This window comes from Barbus barbus (assembly GCF_936440315.1).
Source record: "Barbus barbus genome assembly, chromosome: 26".
Taxonomy (NCBI): domain Eukaryota; kingdom Metazoa; phylum Chordata; class Actinopteri; order Cypriniformes; family Cyprinidae; genus Barbus; species Barbus barbus.
Genome location: NC_136754.1, coordinates 6,554,873 through 6,580,110, shown reverse-complemented (window position 1 = coordinate 6,580,110; position 25,238 = coordinate 6,554,873). Strand labels below are relative to the sequence as shown.

General features: G+C 37.5%; 1 protein-coding gene across 2 annotated transcripts in view; it reads left to right on the top strand.

Moving 5' to 3' along the window:
- Positions 1-25,238, top strand: part of pard3ab (par-3 family cell polarity regulator alpha, b) — a 75,794-nt gene that overhangs the window by 26,951 nt on the left and 23,605 nt on the right. The window contains exons 3-20 of one of the 2 annotated variants that reach the window (XM_079380150.1): positions 112-295; positions 411-592; positions 2,371-2,514; positions 6,507-6,586; positions 7,172-7,255; positions 7,968-8,093; positions 9,105-9,490; positions 12,558-12,697; positions 12,841-12,969; positions 13,518-13,553; positions 15,094-15,282; positions 16,043-16,213; positions 16,921-17,071; positions 19,799-19,982; positions 20,216-20,358; positions 21,730-21,774; positions 23,042-23,272; positions 23,405-23,624. In XM_079380150.1, coding sequence (XP_079236276.1) covers positions 112-295; positions 411-592; positions 2,371-2,514; positions 6,507-6,586; positions 7,172-7,255; positions 7,968-8,093; positions 9,105-9,490; positions 12,558-12,697; positions 12,841-12,969; positions 13,518-13,553; positions 15,094-15,282; positions 16,043-16,213; positions 16,921-17,071; positions 19,799-19,982; positions 20,216-20,358; positions 21,730-21,774; positions 23,042-23,272; positions 23,405-23,624 — 2,825 coding nt within the window. The remainder of the gene's footprint in view (positions 1-111; positions 296-410; positions 593-2,370; positions 2,515-6,506; positions 6,587-7,171; positions 7,256-7,967; positions 8,094-9,104; positions 9,491-12,557; positions 12,698-12,840; positions 12,970-13,517; positions 13,554-15,093; positions 15,283-16,042; positions 16,214-16,920; positions 17,072-19,798; positions 19,983-20,215; positions 20,359-21,729; positions 21,775-23,041; positions 23,273-23,404; positions 23,625-25,238) is intronic. The other variant, XM_079380151.1, reaches the window with a different exon arrangement.

Genomic DNA, 25,238 nt, shown 5'->3' with positions numbered 1-25,238 from the left:
TCAATCAACTAGAATGTTGTCACACTGATCTCGGGGCAGAGGGCCATCCTATTAGAGTTTCATGCTCTTAAATGTAAACACCTCTTTCTGTCTCTGTGTTTCTCTCTGCAGTTGGTGGCAGTGTTTGATGAACAAGAGCCTCATGTTGGAGGTGACGGCACCAGCGCGAGTTCAACAGGCACCCAGTCGCCTGAGCTCTTCTCTGGAGAGCTGTCCACCTCCACCCCACTGTCTGCCTTCCAACCGTACCTGCCCCACAGCGAGATAGAGGTCACCACATCCACGCTTCGAACCAGTAAGAGACAGATGAAGAGACTCTCATAATGTAGTCTAGGTCTTTGAAAGTTTGAAATGTGCCACTGCTGTGGAAGCTTTGACCTTCTGTGTCTCGGTCTCTCTATTTCTCACAGACATGCCTTTGCATGTTCGTCGCAGTAGCGATCCTGCATTGTTGAACCTGACAGCAATGTCATTCTCTGAGCCTGGTTCGCAACCCGAAGAACCTTCCAGAAAAAATCCCACGCGCTGGTCCACAACCGCCGGCTTCCTGAAACCACGTTTCTCCACCGGCACCAACAGTCTGGAGAGGAAGGTATGAAGCTGCTGTTAAGCTCCAAACCTTTATAGTGGAAGAACATAAATGCCTTAAAGCGATATTTCTCCCAAAATGATAATTCTGTCATCATTTACTCAACCTCATGTCATGCCAAACCCTATTAGACTTCCCTATTCTTCTTCAAAAGAATGTATTTTGACCTTAATTGTCCTTACAATCATGTGTTATTTTGGACCTCGTTGACTTTAATTGTTTGGACTGAACAGCTGAAACATTCTTCAAAATATCTTCTTTTATTTTCCACAGAGGAAATTCATACAGGTTTGGAAGGTTAATGCATGATGACAGAATTGTCATTTTTGGGTGAACTATCCATTTATGAACTTCTCGGTTTGCTTGCCGAGTACAATAGTTGGGTTCTGGAGCAAAAATTCTATTCATTTTCTCCTTTTTAACACTAATATTTAAACCCATGTATGACAGACCTGTTGTGAGTTCAGAGTTTGTAAATTGATGGATATTCTTTTGATGAAGACACCAGTTTGCATTATTTTAATAAATATTTTACAGTGCTGTCAAACAATTAATCGCATCCAAAATAAAAGTTTTTATTTACATAATATATGTGCTTATACTGTGTATATTTATTATACAAACACTTGCATGTATATATTTAAGGCAAATGTTATGTTTATATGTTAAATATGTTTATGTAATATAAAATATAAGAATATGAATATGTAAATATTTTCAAAATATATGAAGTATGTGTGTATTTATATATACATAATAAATATGCACAATACACATATAATGCAAACAAAAACTTTTATTTTGGATGAGATTAATCATGATTAGTTTTTCGACAGCACTAATATTTTAATAAATAATAAATTGCACCAAAAGAGCTCAGCAGGAAATCCAAACTTCAATGAAGTTTACAAATAATCTCTCTCAATACGCTTTTTACAAATATTTTTAAATATATTATTTAAAAAAAAAAAAATCTAATATTTGCATATATATATTTAAAAAATGAGTGGAAAAAATGCTTCCAAAACCAATGCCATGGTTAAAGTGAGCTGGCACTGTTGCGCTCTATTAATGTTGTGTAAAACCACAAAGGTTGTCAAGATATTTAGAGGTGGTGAGTGCTAAGTGGGCGGCTGGATTTACTCTCTGAGTTGTGCTGTATTGCTGTTTGGAGGCCATCAGGTTCCTGCTGGTGTCGTTTCTCAGATCATATCCGATAAATCTGTCATCTTTAGAGGCAGAGGTCACATCACCCTTCATGACATCTCTATGAATATTTACTGTCATTTCTGAAGGGTTCACAACCCCACATCTCACAAACAGTAAGAGATCTATAAACAAGCCGTGTGATGGCAGAGAATGTTGTGCTGCTGTTTGTGTGTTAAATTTATTGTGTGCGTGTGTGGGTTCATTTAATGCATTTGCTGATGTGACCATCATTTCTCTGTCTGTTCTCCTTCTAGCAGAGTAATGCTTATGTCAATGCTAGTCACCAGACAATGAGTTATGGATTTCGCTCGCTCTTTCACGCTCGCGCACGCTCGCTCTCTCATCTTGGTTATTCCTTTGTAGTATGAGGCTTTGATTTACAGCATTTTCTTAGCTATGAGCACAGTGTCCTCCTCACAGACCAAAAAATATTTGGGCATACATGGTGGTTTACTGGTATATTAAATTGCAATCTGACCATCCATGTGCATGTGAATCATTATCATTTTAACTAAGTAGACAACAGTTAACAGGGAGTTAACAGTGTAGTAATATAATTTATCTCTCTACAGGGCCGAGGTGTTGACACATATCGTAGTCTTCCTCGTGATGCAGGGCAGAGGTCAAATCAGAAAGAATTTCAGCGTGAAAAGGCCCGTTCCTCACTCAGTGCCAATCATCCCATGGTGGACCGCTGGCTGGAGCGACAGGAACAGGTTGGGACTGTAATGATCTAGATCTTCATATTTATATTGCGGTTTAAGTACGGTTGTATAACTCTAAATCACTCAAAAAAAACTAAACCGCAGTCTTTGTGATTTGAAATTCACACTAAGCCATTTAGTTTTATTTCTATTAGTTGTGCAACCCTAATGTCAAGCGTCATGTTTCTTAAGAAATCAACATTTCAAAACATTCTGCCAAGTACAAAAAGAGCATTTATTGAAACCAGGCTGTAAAAATTAATCATTGAACGTCCACACTTTTTTGACGTGAGATGGATTAATACATAAACAAAAAATGTATGTCATTGATGTCTACTGGGACATAAAATACTTGGCTGGGCCAATCATGGTTGGGCAATCAGTGGAAAGCTGGATTAATCCTATTATTGCTAAACACCAGAGAAAATAACAGTAAAATGTGTGAAAGTGCATCAAACTCAGCCGTTTCTGGCTGTGTGTGGTGCCTGCTGCTCTCCATATCCTTCAGAAAGATCCCAGTGTTAGGAAAGAACAGCTAAATTGTCTCCAAGTTTTAAAAAAAGTTAATGCACACATTTCAGCACAGATTGTTTCGTGAATATGTCACAATGTAATGCAGACTTTGTAAAAAGGCTGCTATTAAAGGATGGCACACTTAAAAACTAAATTGGACTTGACAGCAAAACCACAGTCTTCGCAGATCAAAGCTTTTTTGTTCACTTGAAATGGTTAGGGGATGTTTCTTGAAGGCACAGCACGCTGGTTCTTGAGACAGGAGAAAACATGTCCCACTTTACAGTGAGTCTTGACCCCAAAACTACCTGTAGCTCAATGCTTCATGTACATTAAAAAACAAAACAAAAAACAGAAATCTAAATATATTTAAAAAATCTTTATTAAAGATACCTGCCATGACTCGTACTACTATTGTACTGCTTAAAAGAAAGGTTTGTTAATGAGGTCTGAATGATGCTAATAACCTGTGTGTATTTGTGTTATATTGTGTTTTCTTGACTGGAACTGAAGAATAGTGGAATCGGTTGCATTGAGTATGTAGAGAGAGAAGAGATGTGTGCTGTATCAGAGAGAAGATCCAGGGAGAGAGGCCTGGTGTGGAGGAGGGGAGAAGAGAGTGTGTGTGTGTGTGTGTGTGTGTGTGTAATTAATCATAAAGGTAAAACAGCGATTATAAATCACTCTCAGCTTTAGACTGCTAATGAGATAAGACTATATATAGATCTCTCTTTTTTTCTCTCAGTTTTTCTCCAGTAGGTGCTGCTGTAGGTCAGCTGTATCTCAGTTATCAGTTTTTCTCTTCAGTATTTCCTTATTCTGATATACATATTCACTTTGTCAGTCTACTGAGTGTGGAGCTGATAGACGGATAGGTAGGTAGACAGACAGGCAGGTGGGTATATAGACGAATAGGTGGATAGATAGTTGGTACTTGAAAAAGTACCATGTTTAGATGTACTGGTTTATAGATAGGTTGATAAGTAGATAGACAGGTAGATAGATGGTACATGAAAAGATGGATGAATGGATAGATAGATGGATAGATGGATAGACAGACAGACAGACAAGTAGAGGGATAGATAGACAGTACACGAAAAGACAGGTAGAAGGATGGATGGATAGATAGTTTGATATAGACTCAGACAGATAAACGGGTAGATAGATGTTAGATGGATGGTAGATAGATAGACAAGTAGACAGATGGACAGATAGGTTGACGGGTTGATGGGTAGATAGACAAGTAGATGGATAGACAGGTAGATAGATGGTACATGAAAAGATGGGTAGATGGATAGACAGAGACAGGTAGATGGATAGATATATGGTACATGAAAAGACAGGTAGAAGGATGGAAGAATTGAAAGTTTGATATAGACTCGTAGACAGATAGACGGGTAGATATATGGGTAGATGTTAGATGCATGGTAGATAGATAAATGGGCAGAGGTTGATGGGTAGATAGATGGTACATGAAAAGACAGGTGGATCAATGGGTAGATGGTGCAGAGACAGGTAGATAGAATAGTAGATAGACGTTACATGAATTGAGAGATAGACTGGTGGATGGGCAGATAGCTTGATAGATATGTAGGTAGGTAGACAGAGACTATTTTTTCTGTAATTCTCACCCTCTTCTTCCAGAGGTCGGTCTGTTATTCTTTCACCAATTAATATTGGAAAAGAGTGACAGACTAAACTTTCCTCTTTTACTTTTTTCCCCATTTCTTGTCATGCATAGCAACACCTCAGCAAATTGAAGTGAGGCTCACCTGAATAAGAGCAGGAGTAACGCTCGAACATTAACTAATAATTGACTGAACTAGGACGAAGTCTTTATCCTGTGAATGTGTGTTTGTCCCATCGGGCTTTGCTGATGAAAGCATATATTAATGTACAGCTTCAGTGAGGGAAACGATGTGCGTTCAATAGAAACAGACTGTTCAGTCTCTGCTTTCTTGCGCTATTAGTCATTTCAGTTTAGGAGAGTCCCAGAAAAATACTTGGTTACTCAGTCACCGTGGAAAACAATCGCTGGTTGCAATATGCATTTGCACAGAGAAAGGTTTGGATCAGATCCGAGCAGGACAATGGCTTGGCAACCGTCTCTGATCATTCCAAGCTTGTTGGATTTTGTCAGAAGGCCAGGGGTGTCGTTCTGATACAGTTATGCTGTCAAACACACACACACACACTTTTGTCATATCAGACAGCTGTTATATAAGACGTGATGTTTATGTCTGCCGTAGAGGGTGTATTGTGTATCACAGCTATTTTCTCCACTTCCTTCCATTGTTTTTTTCCACTGTATTACACTTTTGAAAACCCTCGGTCACGGAGGAAAACAGTGATTGACCAACTGCCCTAGATAGATAGATAGAGAGAGGTGGAGAGACTTATAAACCACAGGCGTAATGGAGAAACAACTCAGGGAAAAATTAAACAAAACATTGAGAAAGGAGAAAAACAGTTTGTTTTTTTTCTTCAGCTTTTTCTGTTACTTTTTTTCCCTATTTTTTTATCTTTCTTATACTTTTATTTTTTCTTTTCTTTTATAGTTTAATTTTTAATAATTTCTTTCTTTCTTTGCTTTTTTTTCCTTTTACACTTTCTGATTCTTTTCCTTTTTCATTTCATTTTCTTTTTTTATTGTCATTTTTTCTCTCTTTTTTGTTTTCCCCCTTTTCTTATTTTATTTTTCTTATCTCTTTTTTCTAGTTCTCTTTTCAATTATTTATTTTCTTTCCCTATTGTGTTATTTTCATAGTATTCATTTTTTGTTTATTTTTGTTTATTGTTCTTTTTCCTTTCATGTCATCTTTTCCTTATCCTTTTTTTGTTGTAGATTGGATATTTTGTCTTTTTTCTTTAGTTTTTCTTTTTAGTTTTTTTCTTATGCTTCTCTTTCTCCATTTCTTTCATTTTTCCTCTTCTTTTTGTTCAGTCACTGCTCCCTTGAAGCTGAATAATGCATGTAAACTGTCTCAGGCCCAGTGTTGTGTTTGCATCTAGAGTTATGTGTGTGTATCAGTTTTTTTTAATAACAGATTGTATGACAGTATTAGGTACAATCAAAGGTTTCAGAGCCTTACAAAGTGTGTATGCAAGAACATATTAGTGTTGTCATGGCAGCAGAACACGGACCTGTTGGCTACTGAAACTTTAATGTGTGTGTGTGTGTGTGTGTGTCAGGGCTAGTGTAGTGATACTCAAATAATCAGGTGACACAGTAGTGAGCATGAGTTCTTGTGTTCCTCTCACCTGATCCATGGTGTATCAGGTGAAACATCTCAAGTACAAACGGAGAATGAATTCCTTCAAACTGTTTAGAAAAAGAAGAAATCTTCACCCAGGTCCTTCCATGTCATGTATACATTGTGATTCTTTTGTTATTTATTGATGTTACATTGTTCTTTTAATGTCAAATGTATTTCTTGAAGGATTTTGTTGAGTGCAGTGCATTGAGTTAAGCGGTTTCCTTCTTGTTGCAGGATGAGGAGGAGAACGGTAGGATTGAGCCAGTGGGACGTGCAGATACATGTTTAGATCACATGGGAGTGAGATCTCTGGAGTAAGTACCACACACACACATGCTCTGACTGACAGCAGCGGTGGTTGTCTCTTATTTGATGTGAATCTCTCCTTCATGCTGTCAGTTTGATTTGCAGGTAATGAAATGTTTCGGCTCTTGAGTTTTATTCTAAAATATGACTCTTTTCTAAACGCTGAGATCAGATTGAAATATTTTGAATTAATCTCTCATAAACTGTCATCTATGCTCTCACTCGAGTCTCTCACAGTTCTGTCTGTCACTTTCTAGATGTGATGGCATTGATGCCAAAATGAGTGTTTTGGTGTGAATCTTTGATGAACATAATGATTAAAACGCTATCTCACATTTAAGACCAATTTTATAACTTTTTAGTCTGTATAGATGCGTGACCAACAAATAAAATGTCTATATAGATGCAAAAGTGTAGTTTGTGTGACAGCTGAAACGCAGCATTCTGACTCTTTGCATGTTTTCACTCTGCCCTATGCATTCTGGCTCTGCCCTACTTTGTTTGACTCCACCTCTATTGGTGTTTACGTAGAACTGCATGCTTATTCACTCTCTCTGATGGTTTGTTTTCTTTTTTTCCCCTCGGTCCTCCAGTGATGTTGTGAAATTGGTGGAAGTGTCCAATGACGGAGGTCCTCTTGGTATCCATGTGGTGCCTTTCAGCGGGCGAGACCGCAGGTAACAACCACCAAACTCCATTATTAAATCAATAAAAGGCCGAAAGTAATATAAAATAAATCATTTTCAGCTTGGGAAACTCAACCACTGAACATAGACCTTGCTCATGATCACCAGTGCTAAAAAACATTTTTTGTTAATGTTTAGCTCAAATGTTCTTGAGTAGTAATTTTAATACATTTAAAATTAATTTTATTATATTTTTTGGTCCCTGGCATATCCTGAATCCAGCAAGAGCTCTGCTTTAGTTTACTTGAATATCTTTCCTCTGCATCAGCTGATGTTCTGTGATCCGTGTGTGATTTGAGATGACTAAATGTTTGTGTGACTCAAGAGTCATTGAATCCTCTGCAGAGAGTCCATAAGAGTCTGTCCAGAAGAGAGAGAATATCTAAACAGCATCTTTATGTGAGCGGTCACCAGGCAAACCAATCTAGCTAAAAGCAGCTTTATATCTGTGATCTGCATCTCTCTCCGGGCGAGCTGCTGCAGCAACAGGACGCAGGGTTATAAAGATGGAGAACGTTATTTATCTTGAGGAATTAGCTTTCGTTCAGAGGTGCTTTATGATGCTGCATTAATTTCAAGTTCTTCGATTCGATATCAATCAAATTAATGTTTCATTTCAAATGGATGATGCTTATGACTAAATAAATAATACATCTCAGAAATCTTTAGATTAAGTGTTTCTGTGTGTGTGTGTGTGCTGCAGGACGTTGGGTCTGCTGGTGAAGCGTTTGGAGCGTGGAGGAAAGGCTGATGTCCAGGGTTTGTTTCAGGAGAATGACTGCATCATTCGGATCAACAATGGAGACCTGCGGAATGTCAGATTTGAGCAGTAAGACCTGACCTCTGACCTTTGACATCTGATGTGTACAGAGTGCTTGTTGTCCATTTAACTCCTTACTCTTCATGTCATCTATTCATTTGTTCTGCTCGGTCATTTGGTCCTCCATCTGTTCATCCATCCATTCATTCATCTATCCTTCCGTTCATCAATCTGTCAGTCAACATTTATTCACCCATGCATTCATCCAGCCATCCATTTACATTCATCTATCCATCCTTACATCATTTTATTCTCATCCATACATCCATCCATCTATCCATTGACATTCATCTGTCAGTCCTGTTAATCCACACATCCATTTATGTTCATCCATTCATTCTTATCTTTTCATTCATCCATCCAATAACATTCATCTGTCCCTCCATTGACATTCATCTATCAGTCCTGTTTATCCACACATCTATTCATCCATTTACGTTCATCTATTCATCCATCCATCCATCCATTTACGTTAATCCATCCATCATCGACATTCATCTATTAGTCCTGTTCATCCACACATTCATCCATTTATACAACCATTCGTGCATCTATCCATCTTTCCATCTATCTCTCCATCCATCCATCCATCCTTTCATCCATCCATCAATCCATATCTGTTCATCCATCCATTGTTTGTTCATCCATCCATCCATTGACGTTCATCTATCAGTCCCATTCATCCATACATCCATTCATCCAGATGTCCATCCATTCATTCATCCATTTATTCATCCATCCTTCCATCCTCATCTGTTCATCCATTCATTTAATTCATTCTTCCATTTGTTCATCCGTTTATACATCCATTCTTACACTTGTTAATTCGTTCATCCATCCTTTCCATCTTTCATCTTTCTTCTTTTCTCTGACATTCTGATTAAAACCCATCCACTCTCACATAAATGTACAAATACACACGTTTTATTAATTTTTTTAAATACATTTTTAATACTGAATATTAATTGTATGGTATTATTTCATAAACCTGAATGTTTGTGTGTTTTTGTTTGTTCTCAGAGCTCAGAACATGTTTCGTCAGGCAATGTGTTCTCCCGTCATCCTGTTCCACGTGGTACCATCCACCATGAGATCCCAGTACGAGCAGATATCCCATAATGAACACAACCCCAGAGCAAACATTGACCTTTCTGGACATTTCAGCCCTGACTCCCTCACCAATGACCCCATCGACCTTGATCACGCCGCTCACCGATTGGCGCAACACAGGCCACACCCACCGAATAACCATTTGGACACCAGTTCCCCTATCCATCATCCTGTTGGGCAATCAGGGAAACCTCCATCAGGTCACGCCTCCTCTCCCCAAAGAGGATTAAGCCCCACCCCCACATCCGGCTTCACAAAGAAAATTGGGCGGAGACTTGGAATCCAGCTTAGAAAAGGTATCAGTAAAGGCGTCCTGTTGTGTTCTCTAAATTAATAATAAATGACTGTCACTTGATTTAAAAAAACTACACATTATACTGGTTGATTACAGCATATATTAAAAAGCTTAATTTGAAGATGAATGAAAACATGTAATTATTGTTTTAGACAATTAAATGATTGAATAGGCATTATAATTTTAACACACTTTAATATAATTAATTGTGCTAAATTAACTTGTAAAAGCCCTTTTATTAATTTTTTTTATTGTAACATTTTTTTTTATATATAATTTTTTTTAATAACTTAATTATGTTTGTTTGTTATTTGTATTAAAATGAGTTAATGTGCAATGTGGCTGTGTTAAAATATGGTTTATGCCCTGTTTATGATTAAGGCTGTGCTAATGAATCCAGATGTCTATTGCTGAGCATATTTCCCATCCTGCAGAGTCTGCTGTACTGATTCAGCTGGGAGAATGTTGCTCTGTTATCTGCCAACAGCTCCTTCCTGTTTGTGTGTGTGTGTGTCCCTGCTGTAAAGGTGTGGGATGTGAAATGATTGACAACAGTTGGCACAAGTCTTGGCACCTGTGTGTGGACAGGTGGCCCAGCGGGTGCACGGGGTGGTGGTGAGGTTACGGAACAGCGGTGCAGGGAGCGTTGCTAGGCAGCGCCGCGTGTCAGTGTGATGTGTTTCCATATGGCTGTCTGATTCTCTCAGTGTTTTATTGGACCCGAGTCGCACACACACACACACACAGGAAAACTCGCAAGTGTTCTTTTTGAAAAGTGTGACTGAACTCAACCTGTGGGGCCACTTTCTCTTTCTCACTCTCAGTCTCTCTCTCTCTCACGCTCAGATGCTCTTATCTCAGCCTTCTCACATAGTCTCCAATGTCTGCACCTCGGAAGGTTTAAGCCCAGTCTGTTGGGTCGATAGGTCGCGATCTTGTGTTGCCTTTCAGACCCCATGTAGTCCAGGTGGCTTCTGTTCCAGTCCTGTAGTCTCCATCAACAAGCTGTAGCCTGTTGTTTCTCTAAGCAGCAAGCTTCTGATGTTACTCACGTGCAGACAGAGAAAAATTCAACACAGAAAGCAGACTCAAAAATGTGTGGGATAAAAATTAGAGAGCTAAATGAATGCTTTTACACTGCAGTCCTTTCAAATGTACTCTAAATTGAATTATTCAACTGACACTGAAATATTATGTAGTAAAACAGTACAGATTACAGATTGACAGTGGCACTTAAAAATGATATAATATAATATAAAAATACTATTTCCAAGACCAGAGGTGATATGTGACCCTGGACCACAAAACCAGTATTAAGTCGCTGGGGTATATTTGTAGCAATAGCCAAAAATACATTGTATGGGTCAAAATTATCGATTTTTCTTGTATGCCAAAAATTATTAGGATATTAAATAAAGATCATGTTCCATGAAGATATTTTGACATTTTTTTACCGTTACTATATCAAAACTTTGATTAGTAATATGCATTGCTAAGAACTTCATTTGGACAACTTTAAAGGCGATTTTCTCAATATTTAAATTTTTTTGCACCCTCAGATTCCAGACTTTCAAATAGTTGTATCTCAGCCAAGTATTGTCCTATCATAACAAACCATACATCAACGGAAAGCTTATTTATTCAGCTTTCAGATGATGTATAAATCGTAATTTAAAAAAAATTGACACTTAAGACTGGTTTTGTGGTCCAAGGTCACATATTTGTAGCAATAGCCAAAAATACATTGCATGGGTCAAAATTACAGATTTTTCTTTTATGCCAAAAGTCATTACGACATTAAGTAAAGATCATATTCCATGAAGATATTTGGTAAATGTCCTCCCATAAATGCATCAAAACTTAATTTTTTATTAGTAATATACATTGCTAAGGACTTCATTTGGACAACTTTCAATGTGATTTTCTCAATTTTTAGATTTTTTTTTTTTTGCACCCTCAGTTTCCAGATTTTCAAATAGTTGTATCTCGACCAAATATTGTCCGATCCTAACAAAGCTTATTTATACAGCTTTCAGATTATGTATCTCAAGGGTAAATTTTCACAAAATTGACCTTTATGACTGGTTTTGTGGTTCATGGTCACATATGTTAATAACAAAAGCTGCATTTAAGGTTTTCTAAAGCATAATATTTTTTTTTATAATATAACAATATTGTAATAATATAATGTAATAAGTTTTAAAAAAAAAGTATTTAGCATCTTTGGTATGACACGTTACAATAAGGTGTCATTTGTTGATGTTAGTTAATGGATTAACTAACATGAACAAACGATCAATACATTACGTTAAGAATAATAAAAATACAGTAGTTGTTAGTTCATGTTAGTTCACAGTGCATTAACTAATGTTAACAAACACAACTTTTAATTTTAATAATGCATTAATAAATGTTGAAATTAATATGAACTAAGATTAATAAATGCTGTAGAAATGTTGTTCATTCTTAATTCATGTTAACTAAAGTACTTAAATAATGTTAACTAATGAAACCTTATTGTAAAGTGTTACTGCATTGCACTCTTGGGGGCAGTCGTGGCCTAATGGATAGAGAGTCAGACTTGTAACCCGAAGGTTGCAGGTTCGAGTCTCAGGTCCGGCAGGGATTGTAGGTGTGGGGAGTGAATGTCCAACGCTCTCTCCACCCTCAATACCACGACTGAGGCGAGACCCTTAAGCAAGGCACCGAACCCCCCAAATTGATCATTGAACAAGCAGTTGACCTGAATGTAGACACCACAGATTTTCTTTAATATTACATTTATTTATTTACTTATTCATTTTCAATTTTTTAAATTAATGAATTTATTTTTGGATTAATTCATGTGTAATGTATTCACTTTTTTTTATTTTATATTATGCTATCCCTCTCATCATTTGGCTTTACCAGTGTCATCATACCAGCAGACATGTGTTATGCAGCGTTAAATCTATGAATGGTCATTTAACACGGTTTTAATCATACAGCACCAGTTTCTAAGGTTGAAATGGATAGGTGTATATATCCTTAGGTCTGTCTTTTAACTGTGTGTTTTCTGTGTCTGTCAGGGCCTGAAGGTCTCGGGTTCAGCATCACGTCAAGAGATGTCCCTCTTGGAGGCTCTGCCCCTATTTACGTGAAGAACATTCTGCCAAGAGGAGCTGCCATACAGGATGGGAGACTGAAAGCAGGGGATAGATTGCTAGAGGTGAAAAGAAAATAAAGACGTTTTTATTATGTTTTTTTAAATAATAAAATGATTTTAAATAAATAAAGTGTAAATATATGATACATTATTATTTATCATGATGACGCTCAGATCACAAACGAGTGATTTTGTGGTTGCTACAGGTCAATGGGGTGGATCTTAATGGGCGTGGTCAGGAAGAGGTGGTTTCTCTGCTGAGGGCGACGCCCATGGGCGGGACTGTGACTCTTCTGGTACTGAGACAGGAGGAGGCCTTTCTACCCAGAGAGATGGTGAGGAAGTGTGTGTGTTTGAGTGACAGTTGTGAGAGTGTCGAGGTGTGAAATACTTCTGCTAATGTCTTCATAAAACTGTCCATCACTATATTGAACAGCATCTCTGACATTTAGAGTCTCACCACGCTTGTTTGACAAGTGGTGTGTTTGAGTCAAGGTTAAGTTTTGCAATTTTCCTCACACACTCTTGCCATTTGCATTTCAATGAGAGCCCTATAAAGAGGACTATTTCTGTTTGATTATTTTATTTCGGTTAGCTTTTTAAGCCATTTTCATTTCAACTTTCTTCATTTTACTAGTGTTTTAAAAATGTCATTGGTTTACCTCAGTTCGAAAAGGGTCAATCCAGGTAAAATTGGGTCACTTTTCACATTCATATCATAGGCAAAAATCCAATTTAACTGAATTCGCCCTATATGATATTAACCCCAGGTGGAGTGATATTAAGATCCGTCTTTGGTTGCGCTGTGTGCATGTTTGTTTTTACCATTAAGGGTTTTCAGTTGCAGTATTACCATAGTCCTCTCCTTCCTCACTCTCTTTAGAACACAGAACCAGCAGTGCAGAACACAAGAGAATGGGTAAGAACTGCACACACATCTTCACACCCGCTCATACTTCTCTACATCTGTACATGTGAAGAACTGCTAACAAAGAGGTTCGGTGGAATTGTTCAGTAAAGAATGTGCATGTGTCTCTGATGTTCTTTAATGATCCTGATCCAGCACTTGCAGTTTCTTGAAAGGATTGTTTACCCAAAAATTAAAATTCATGTTCTCACTTCATTTTCAGTCATTTATGGATGATTATAAGCCTTTAATTACCTCTGTATCTTTCTGCTGTATTAATAGACTTATGTTGCTGTGATTTTCTCTGTAAATTACTCATTATTATCACATGCTCATCTGGTTGTGATTATTAAATCTAATATCAGTTATTTGATTTAAATGTGACTTGCGCACCTTGAATTCGAACATTTGGTCTGTATAGAGCTGCAGCTGTTATGCTTCAGAAACACTGTGAGTGTGAAAGCTCATTGTGAGCTCATCCTGTTTCTCTCCTCTTTTTGTCTGTTTTCCTCTTTCTGTCTCTCCCGCCACTGTTTGTGCATTAACCTCTCAAGGCTGATAAGATCTGCGTTAACAGTGGTGGTCCAGAGAGCAGGAGAGAACTAAATGAAAGCCATCCATTTCCTTCTGAACACAAGTGTGTGTGTGTCTGTGTGTCGGAGGTTGTTCCATTACAGTGAAGGTGATTAAAGCTCAATAAAGATAGACTTTATAGAGCAGTCACTCAGTAGATGGTTGTTAAAGCTGTCTCATCTCTCTCCCACACAAACACTCACGCACTGACAGCCGCTAACATGAGGGAGTCACTGGAGAGGTCAGAAGAGCATCAGAAGTAATGGGTTTATTATCTGTGTCTGAATCAGAGAGCAGAGGTTTGGCGGGCATCATTTATTATGAAAGCTGCCTCATTTACATGTGCTGCATTTCCTTCAGAAGCAGGTGAAAATGGCAGCTGTGTGTGTCAGGGACATACATCATGGACAGGAGAGTGACTTGAATGTAAAACAGGTTCATAGTGTTTAAAGTCTATTGTACACTGCGAGATAGAAACAAGCTATCCTGTCATGTTTTCAAGGGAAAATTCACCCACAAATGACAATTCTGTCATCATTTATTCACCCTCATGTCATTCCAAACCTGTGTGACTTTATTTCTTTTTGTGGAGCACAAAAAGAACATTCTGAAGAATTGCACTAGTGACTCTTTTCAAATAAGGCTTCCTGAGAATTGCACTTTTTGTGTTCCACGCAGAAAAGAAAGTCATATGGGTTTGGAACGACATGAGGGTGAGAAAATGTCTTTATATAATGTCTCTGAACAACCGATTTTTTTAGTGTGCGCTCGGTCTAAGAGGTCATGAACATGATAGTGTCTTAACATGAAGATATAAATTTCTTTCTAATGAACCCGTTTCTCCAGGCTGTCCTTGTTCTCCCGTTTTCTATCAAAATAATTATTTTGATAAAGTAAATGAAACCGCTATTTGACGACCAAGTTTTATTTCTTTCTATACAGTCAGTAATTACAGTAATGTCTCTGTCTGTTTCTGTAGAAGGTAGAAGACGAGGAGTTGGTCTTAACCCCAGACGGGATGCGTGAGTTCCTGACGCTGGAAGTGCCTCTGAGTGATTCTGGCTCGGCGGGATTAGGAGTCAGTGTCAAGGGTAACAGGTCAAAAGAGAGTCACGCTGACCTGGGCATCTTTGTCAAGGCTATTATCAATGGAGGAGCAGCATGCAAGGTTAGAATTATTTTTTTTTGATGATTATGGCACACATTTTTGAGGGAAAAATATTTGAATATATATTTATATATTTTTAATATTATAATTTTTTAGAGATATTTTTATATTTTTCCATCATGAAAATATTAATATAAATTCGCAACCATTCATAAGTTTGAGGCTGTTTTTTTTTTTTAAAGCAAGTGTCCATGTCTCACCAAGGCTGTATTTATTTGATCAAAAATAAATATAATGTGAAATATAGATTATTAGAATTTAAAAACTATTTTTTAAATATATTTTAAAATATAATTTATTCCTCTGATGCAAACTGAATTGTCATCAGCCATTACTCCAGTCTTAAGTGTTACATAATGTTTCAGAAATCATTGTAATATGCAAGTTTAGGGCTCAACAAACATTTCTTAATTTTATTAATGCTGAAATCAATTGTGCTGCCCAGTATTCTTGTGGAAACGGCAATAATTTAATTTCATAATTAATTTGGATTAAGCAACTTCAAAGGAACAGCATTCATTTAAAAAAAGAAACCTTATAAATGTCTTCACGGTCACTTTTGATCAATTTCACGCACACTTGCTGATCTTACTGAATTTTAAATGGTATTCTTTGTAATTGATTCATGTTCATAAGATTATTATATAAATGATTGACCAGTTAATCGGTCGTTGTCTTTATAGTTTTGTTATGAGTAGCACAGTGTATATTAAATGTCTTGAATGGTGAATGGTCTTCATAATCTCATTCCCTGGTGTAGGACGGAAGGCTGCGAGTAAACGATCAGCTAATCGCAGTCAATGGGGAGTCGTTGTTAGGGAAGACAAACCAGGACGCCATGGAAACGCTGCGCAAGTCCATGTCAACGGAGGGCAACAAGCGAGGGATGATTCATCTGATTGTGGCAAGACGAATCAACAAACGCCCCGAGGTAAAGAGAGAAGAGTCAAGCAGATGAGAGTCTGACAGCTTTGATCACGGTTCATGTGAAGTTGTGAATAGTGCTTCATGTATTAGTTATGTAGATGAAATGAAACGGCCGTTCCATTAAAAACATCTTAAGAACATTTTATTAGGAATAAACTTGCTACATCTCAACTCTCTCTCATTATTGGTCGTATTTTGTTATGCCACATTTTTTTTCCTCTAATCTTGCTTTGAATTTAAAAACAGGCAGAAAAAGCATACCTACTTCAGCATACATTAAGGTCGACCATGTGCTGTTTTCTTTCTTTCTCTCTCTAGAGAACGTCTGATCCGTTTAAAGACCAGGCAATGAGGTCACTGCATTTCGTGAATTTATCCACAAGGGCTTTCTAGAAGTATTTTCTGTAATTCTGAAGGGAAAACTATGATGGACTCATGCATTTTTGTGTCGCAGGCCTATTAAAGTTTGGCCGATAATGATGGTAATTGTCTTAGCCAGAGCAGGACATAACTGCGCAAGATTTTCCCATCATGCTAGGTGTTCAGTGTCTGCATCTGAATGAGCCAGAGCCCTCCAGAGCTGATTCTGACCGCTTGGTCACCACAACATAAACCAGAATTTAAATCGTAGCCAGTTAAATCTCTTAGAAGTTAATTTCAGAGGTTGTGTGATTTGAATTATGATGTTCTTGTTGTTCTGGTTTCTGTCAGGGTGAGAGCCGATGCAGTCCTCGAGGGTTAGAGCGGACCCTGAGCCCGTCTCCTGATGACCATGAGCGACGGATCTCACACTCGCTATACGGAATCGAGGGGCTTGATGACAACCTGAGGCCACAAGCCAACACAAATAATCGTAAAATGAGTGAGTTACAACACCAGCACACTTAAAGGTCTAAATCTGTCATTTCTGTGCTAGTGTAACCTGATTTGCTTTTTTTTTGTCAGTTTAAGCTGGTCTTTTCAAAAGCCATGTAAAATGTCTTTTTCAATTTTTTTTATGGTTTTCTTTTTAAAAGATCAATCATATATGTAACTAAATTTAGAGAAAAGCTTATGTGTGTAAATATCTTATTTTTAATCAAATGCATCATTTAATATAAGTATTTTTTAGCATCTTTCATATATTTCAATTTCACTATATATAAAATAAAGTAACAAATATAATAAATTAAATGAATTAATGTTATTTTTATAATGTAGATAGATAGATAGATAGATGGATAGACAGATCTTCATTAAAATGACACGCATACGTAAGCAAGCTTTAAATGCAGACCTTGAGCCAAAAACTCATCACCAAACACCAATGACTTGTACATAAAGGTACAGTCATTTTAGACATGTCCAAAACTGTTGCAACAGAGATGGAAATATAATTTTTAAATGCATGAATTATGTTTCCATCTTTCTTGCCACAGTTTTGTTAGTGCCTTTTTCTGTTCTAAAGAAGGGGGTGTCCCAACACTTTTCTCCTTATAGTGTCTATACAAGTCATTGGTGTTTGGTGATGAGTTTTTGGCTCAAGATCTGCATATAAAGTCACACCAGAGGTGTTCAGCTGGGATCAGGACTTGGCTTTCTGCAGACCAGTCAAGTTCTTCCACACTGACTGAATCAATCATGTCTTTTTGAACCGTGCCTTATACACAGAGGCACTGTCATGTTAGAATAGAAAAGGGTCCTGTCCAAACTGTTGCTATACAATTAGAAGCACACAATTCCCTAGAATATCATTATATGCTTAAACATTAAGATTTGTACTCATAGAAACTACTAAAGTAGTCAAACATGTTCATTAGAAGGGGGTGACCCAATACTTTTGGCAATATAGTGTATATCAGAACAAATGGGTTTGGGTATTCATTATTAAATTTTTCCCCCAATTAAGTAATTATTTGCATTATTTTGCAAGTTAACCATCACCAGATGCTCTCTGCAATCACATTTGAACGCAGCATCAGGTTTCAGATGTAGAAGTGGCATCTCTGGGCTGCAGTGTGAATGAAACATGTGGTCTAACACAAAACATATGAGTGTTACCCTGGACAAACAGATGCAGAGCTGTGGAGGTTCACTGAAAGCTCTCTGTGTGAGAGAGAGAGCCCAGCCGGAGCTGTTATCCTGCCTGTCAACAACTGAATCCACTCATGGGAAATGACAGTAGCAGGGTGCCACACACAGACGTGCATATGCTTTTGCATTTCCTCAATATATATGCAGAATCACGCTCATACCATACCATCCATTTACACTCACACAGACAGGCTTTCACTTGCTCGCTCTCCACAAGCACTCCTGCAGAAAGATGCAGACTCGCTCTGATCAGAATGTGACCATCCATTTAAAGACATGTTTTTAAACCCTCCATAGCAAATGTGTTAGTAATGGGGTAATGTTGTTGTTTGTGTGCTGATTGGATTTGGATCTGCTTGAGTGAGGTTCTCTATGAACATACAGCAGGTTAATGTCTCATGCTATGAGGGTTTGAATTGGTTTTTGAATTAATTAGTGTATTAGGTATTTGTGTGGTGGAGAGAACTAGAATACATTAGTTATCTTCTGGAAGAAAAAATCCCATTCATTTTTGCCATTGCTAAAAAAAAAATTTTTTTGTTGATAACTTGTAAACCCTAAAGAGCAGGTACTGTGAACTATGAGGTAAAACTACATTACCTATGATTCTGTAAAGAAATCTCCAATGCACCTATACTTTTATGTTTTTCTACTGTTTTTAAATAAAAAATGTAATTTTCAATGCTTTATGGGTTTGTAGTTCTTTCCCTTGTTAAAGCTGTAAAGTATACACTCTTGTCTTTTTTTTCCTTCAAATCCAAGTTTATAATGTTATTGTTTGATTCATGGCTTATTATGCTTTAATGAAACCTTTCTTAAAATCTCTATTGGAAAAATAAAAGTGCAGTGTTTAACGGAAAAAGATACTCAAGAACCATTAACAAGCTAAAGAGCATGAAGGGAATCGTTTGATTACAGTATTTCTTTTTAAAAAAGCACTTTGTTCCCAACCGTAGTGCATTTTGTGATTGCTTGTATCCCACACGGTTTCACTTATTGAAGTATGTACTGGGAAAAAATAAAGTGTTTCTCATGGGCTTTATTTTAGACTAGGGTGGGAAATATTTGAGCAGATTAAAAACACAAACAAGCTAACAGCAATCTCTCTAAAATGCATACTTTCTCTCTGTATTTACTGGAAAAAGGGCCTTTTTTTTTTTGCATGAGATGATATAGAAAATCAGCCATGCAAATTGCTTCCAGGCTGCATGTAAGAGCAAGCAAGCATATCCAAGGGAAGTGGACTACACCATGTCTTTAATTTGTAAATCTCTCAACATGCAGAGTACGACACAAATGATTCACTGTTGCTCGTGATTCTCTGTGACCTGCTTTGCTCAAAATGAGGTGATTTATTTTTGCATGAATTATAAATAACACTGTCATCTTTATTTTTACCATCTGCACATCACGAACCCCCCACCATGATCAGGATTAGCTGTATTACTTGATTACTGTATAATAATAACATAATTTGATTGTCCCTACACCCCTTCCTGCTCTTATCTCGCTGTAGATCATTATCAGCTCTCGCCGACGGTGAACATGCCTCAGGATGACGTGGTCATAATTGAAGATGACAGGCCACATGTTCTCCCCACCCAGCTGTCTGACCAATCCTCATCCAGTTCTCATGATGACATGGGTTTCGCTGTGGAGACGCCTCCGCCACCACCCTGGGACCAAGAGCTTCCTGACAGGTAAATAAAAGTGGACAGTTTAGAAAGTTTTGTAATTTATTTATTGAAGTATCTATTGTTTTTGTTTCTATTTCTAGCATCAACTCTCTGACTCTTCTGACGATCTTCCTGCTGTAATTGATTCCATGGCCTTTCCTTTGTTTGTCAAAGGAGCCTCGGTTATTAGAACAGGGCCAAGGGCTGGACACTGTGCTGGGATTTAATCTCTCTCTTTTTCTCTCTCATTCCCTCAGCACTTCCAGTGCTAATGACGAGGGGGTGTTTCAGAGGGAAGGCTTTGGCAGGCAAAGCATGTCTGAGAAACGCACCAAGCAGTATGGAGACGCGAGCCAACTTGACATCATCAAGACCCGCAAGTCCAAGAGCATGGACCTAGGTACTCTAAAGATTAATCCTTAATGCAGTGATTGGCATTAAATACTTTAAACATCGCCCCAAAACACAGTAGTTAGACCTAGATACTCTAAAGGTCAGTCTTAAAAATGACCTTTAGTCACATTGTAAGAGCACAGTAAACACAGTAGTTAGACCTAGATACTCTAAAGGTCAGTCTTAAAGGCAGTGATTGGACCTAGATACTTTAAAGGTCAGACCAAATCGCTGTGATTGGATCTATAATACACTCACGGCCAGTCCTTATCACAGTTCTTGGACTAAGATACTGTAAAAATCAGTCCCAAACACTGTGCTTGGACCAAAAGATCAGCCCCAAACACAACTATTGTACCTAAATACTCTAAAGGTCAATCTCAAAAACAGCAATTGGACATAATTACTCTAAAGATCAACTCAAAGCACATTACTTAGTCTCAGATACACCAAAGGTCTGTCCCAAACACAGTTCTTGGAGTTCAGTACTGTAAAGGTCAATCTCAAAAACAGTAGTTGTGATAGGTCAGTCTTCAAAACACGTAATTAGACTTAATTACTCTAAAAAATCTACTCGAAGCACATTATTTAGATCTAGATACTCTAAAGGTTGGACATAAATGCTTTAAAGCTCCATCTCAAACATAGTAATTGGACCTAAATACTCTATAAAGATCAGTCCCAAACACAGTGCTTGGGCCTAGATACTCTAAAGGTCGGTCCCAGTAAATAAATTCCCACCCCGAAATCTAATCCATTGCTCAAGTTACTTTCCTCTCTTTATAAGAGCACTTCTCAGAATGCCTCTCATTCTGGGCATCACCATTCACCACTCCACCGTCACTAAGTCTGCACTGGTCTCCCTTGTGCATGTGCTTTCTAATCTGAACACTGTTTCCACTCATCCAATTCTGCTAGATGTTGCTCACTTACCGCTTTACCACTGAAATGGAGCTGGTGCCAGAGTGCAGACAAGGGATCCTGCAGAACCTTCTGCACATCTGCTCAGTGTTTCCACTGACTCCAGAGCCAGTCGACAACTTGTGTGTTTTATTTGGAGTTTTTCGCATTTGCATTTATTTGGGGTTTTGAATAATTTTGGTGTCTGACGTTAGTGATTTCCCGCTTTGCTTTTTTTTTTTTTTTTTTGGAGGGAGGGAGGGAAACGTCAGTTTGGGCACCGGCACGGTCTCAGTGGAAAAGTGATAACTGAATCAGCAGAATCACTGTGGAAACACACCGTTTTGTTAATGAGCACTGACTGATTGTTTCTGTCGTCTGATTTGTTGATGGTGATACTTGCCTGGTTGCTTGCTGCATGTTGAATGGTCAAACTAACCGTCCTGTCAATGTATGTGTATGTGTGTGTGCCCCTCAGTGGCTGATGAGATTAACCTCACACACTACACAGAAAACCACCCAGGTAAGCATGACCACTCTTGCACTTCTATTCCTGCACACACACTCACTTCTATTCCACACTGAAGGATTATTTAATCCTTGCCTGTTTTTCTTCAGTGCTGAGATCATTTTTTCCTGCTCTTTCATAACTGATTACTTTCCTAGTCCCGTTTGTCACCACTCTCATAAACAGAACAGCTTAAAACAGGTTACAGCATTCATACTCTGCAATTTAGCAATGAAATTATCCAGAAATCACTAAAATACACACTTGATATTTATAAATAAATCAATTTTTATATTTTTTAAAGAAGTCTATTATGCTCATAGAACCAGCATTTATTTGATTAAAAATACAGTAAAATGGGAATATTGTGGAATGTTATTACAATTTAAAATGACTTTCTTATTTGAATATTTTAAAATGTAATTTATTCCTGCGATGGCAAAGCTGAATTTTCAGCAACCATTACTCCTGTCTTTAGTGTCACATGATCCTTCAGAAATCATTGTAATATGCTTGAAAATCATTCTAATGGTGCTTAAGAATTTTCTTATTATCAGTTAATTAATTTCTTCTTATCAATATTGAAAACAGTTGTGCTGCTTAATATGTTTGCTTTCAGAATTCTTTGATGAATAGAAAGTTCAAAAGAACAGAATTTTATTTGAAATAGAAACTTCTGTAACATAAATGTCTTTACTGTCACTTTTAATCAGTTTAATTCAACCTTGCTGATTGATATTAATTTATATAAAAAAAATAAAAAAAATCTCACTGACCCCCTTTTTATTTTCAATTTGACATATATTTTCTTTACATAAATTATTGTATTTTTATATATTATTGCCATGGAGCTACAACAGGTTGTAGTGGTGTTGTAAAGCATTTTGTTCTGAAAATCGTATTAAATGTGATCAATTTTATTGTAATATTGCAATATTACAAACACACAACTGTATTATGTTTAAAAATAGCAGGGGAGGTCTGACACGCTTCAATAAGACAGCGCTGCGTGATGAAGATAAATTCACGCAATCTTTCGTTACCTCCACTTGCATTCATTTATCTTCATCACTTAATACAGAAACGCATCTTCACGTCTTCATGGCTGACTACACACGATAGCAGCTTATGCGCGCACACACATACACACACTCCACTCCACATAACGTTCAGATAAATATAGCTGCTTTTATCAGGGTTACAGTTGAGATTTGTGGCAGACAGACTGCATGCATGACTAGTTGATTGTGCTTTGTGGTTTAACTAGCGAACTCTTCCTCAGGCTCTTCCTCACATGATGTTGGCCCGTCTCTCGGTCTAAAGAAGTCCAGCTCTCTGGAAAGTTTACAGACTGCCGTCGCTGAGGTGATGCTCAACGGCAACATGCCTTTTCACCGGCCACGGCCACGCATCATACGGGGGCGGGGCTGCAACGAGAGCTTCCGAGCCGCAATTGACAAATCGTACGACAGGCCAACAGCCAATGAGGATGAAGAGGAGTGCATGGACACATGTACGGTTTAATCAGGAAATGCACTAATATTTGGCACATGTTGAGATAACGGCTGTTAATTTGATTAACTGGTTTAAAGTTTGTTGATTATGACTGTTAATAACAGCTTTCCCTTTCTTTTTTTTCTATTAGTGGAAGAGGATACTGAAGGAAGCTCTCGATCGGGGCGGGATTCTGTTTCCACGGTAGCTGATCTCACTCCGCTTCCCGTCACCGAGCAACTGCTGATCAATGGCAACCAGCCTCAAAACGACAAGAAGAAAGAAAAAGGGGGGAAGGACAAAAAGAAGCCAGAGAAAGAGAAGGGTAAAACAAAGAAAGGAATGCTCAAGGGTCTTGGAGAGATGTTCAGGTAATTAAAAGCAGATCTGAACAGCTTTTTGTGTCAGATAAAAGAGACTAAGAATAATGATGATAAGAGTGCAGATGAGCCCCGAGCACTTTTTATTCATGTCCTTAATTACCTCAAAACCCAACAATAGAATAAAAAGCCTAGTGAGCTGCCCACCGACGCATCATAGGCGTGTTTCCGTCTCAAAGACTCTGCCAACAATAGGCAGAGCAACAAAATTGGTGAAAGATGTGAGTGAAGAAAATGAGTGGTGTGTGGATAGGCAAATCTCACCAGCACATTACTAAGGTGGCAGGATGCAGTGCTATTGCAAAGGTGTTCTGGGTGGTTTCTGGTGTGTTGTTAGGTGGTTGCTAGGGTGTTCAAAATAACATCACAGAGTTTCTTCATTATTCTCATTTACTGAAATCAAGAACTCTTTTTTTTTTTTTTAGCCAAAACATTAGATGTCCGATTATAGTCCCAGAATGCATGAAATTAATATATATTGATTTGAAAATATTAATTACTGAAAAGTGTTGATAGAAAACATCTAATTGAAAATGTTAATTTACAGTGTTTGCATCATATAATAGCTAGAAACAGCATTATTAAAGTTTAATTAAACTGTTAATTAAGCTTTTTACCATTTAAAAGTTTGGCACCAGTAATATTTTCCAAGTTTTTTTTTTTTAAGACATCACTTAGGCTCACCAAGCCTGCATTTATTTAATTTATTTTCATTCATTTATTTATATCAAAAATACAGTAAAAACAGTAATATTGTGAAATATTGTAAATAGTACATTTCTTTTTTAAATATATTTGAAAATGTAATTTATTCCTGTGATGGAAAAGCTGAAATTTCAGCATCATTACTGCAGTCAGCGTCACATGATCCTTCAGAAGTCATTTTAATGTGCTGTTTTTGTGTTCAAGAAACTTCTTATTATTAATGTTGAAAACAGTAGTTGTGCTGTTTAGTATTTAAAAAAATATAACTTTTGATCAATTAAATGCATTTTATTAAATAAAAAATATATATATTTTTTTTAAACCTTTTGAAATAGTGCAGTATGTAGACAGCAGTGCATTTCACTAGTATTCAGACTTCCTGTTCTAATATTAAAAAAATAATGGGATTGAAATCTAAATTAATATTGATAGACTGTGTGTTTTTGTGCTCTGTGGAGTGACGGTATGTTCCTGAGCTCTAGGCAGAATGGACAATCACATCCAAGACACGAAGTAAAAGTTTGTTTCCATGAAGTTTAGGGGAGAGATACGAGAAGACTGGAGGGGAGAGAAAGCAAGAACGCCAACTCATTTGAAGCTTTTTCAATCTGTCAGCAATAGATAAATCATTTTTGAAAACGTCGAATATTTTAGACTGCTTCTGGGGCAGTGGAGTGTTTTAATGGCTGTCATCTGCCTCACTGAGCCAAAGATACCTGCTACATATTAATGAGCGCTCTACATATTAATGAGCTCCACCGAATATCAGAACTCATAGGCATACAAAGGCATTGAAACTCCTTTCAGCTTCCTCGCACACACTTCAGTCCTCGCACATGTCAGCGGAATATTAATGAATCGATATGCTTGATAAAACAAAGATTTGCAGAGAAGAGAAGA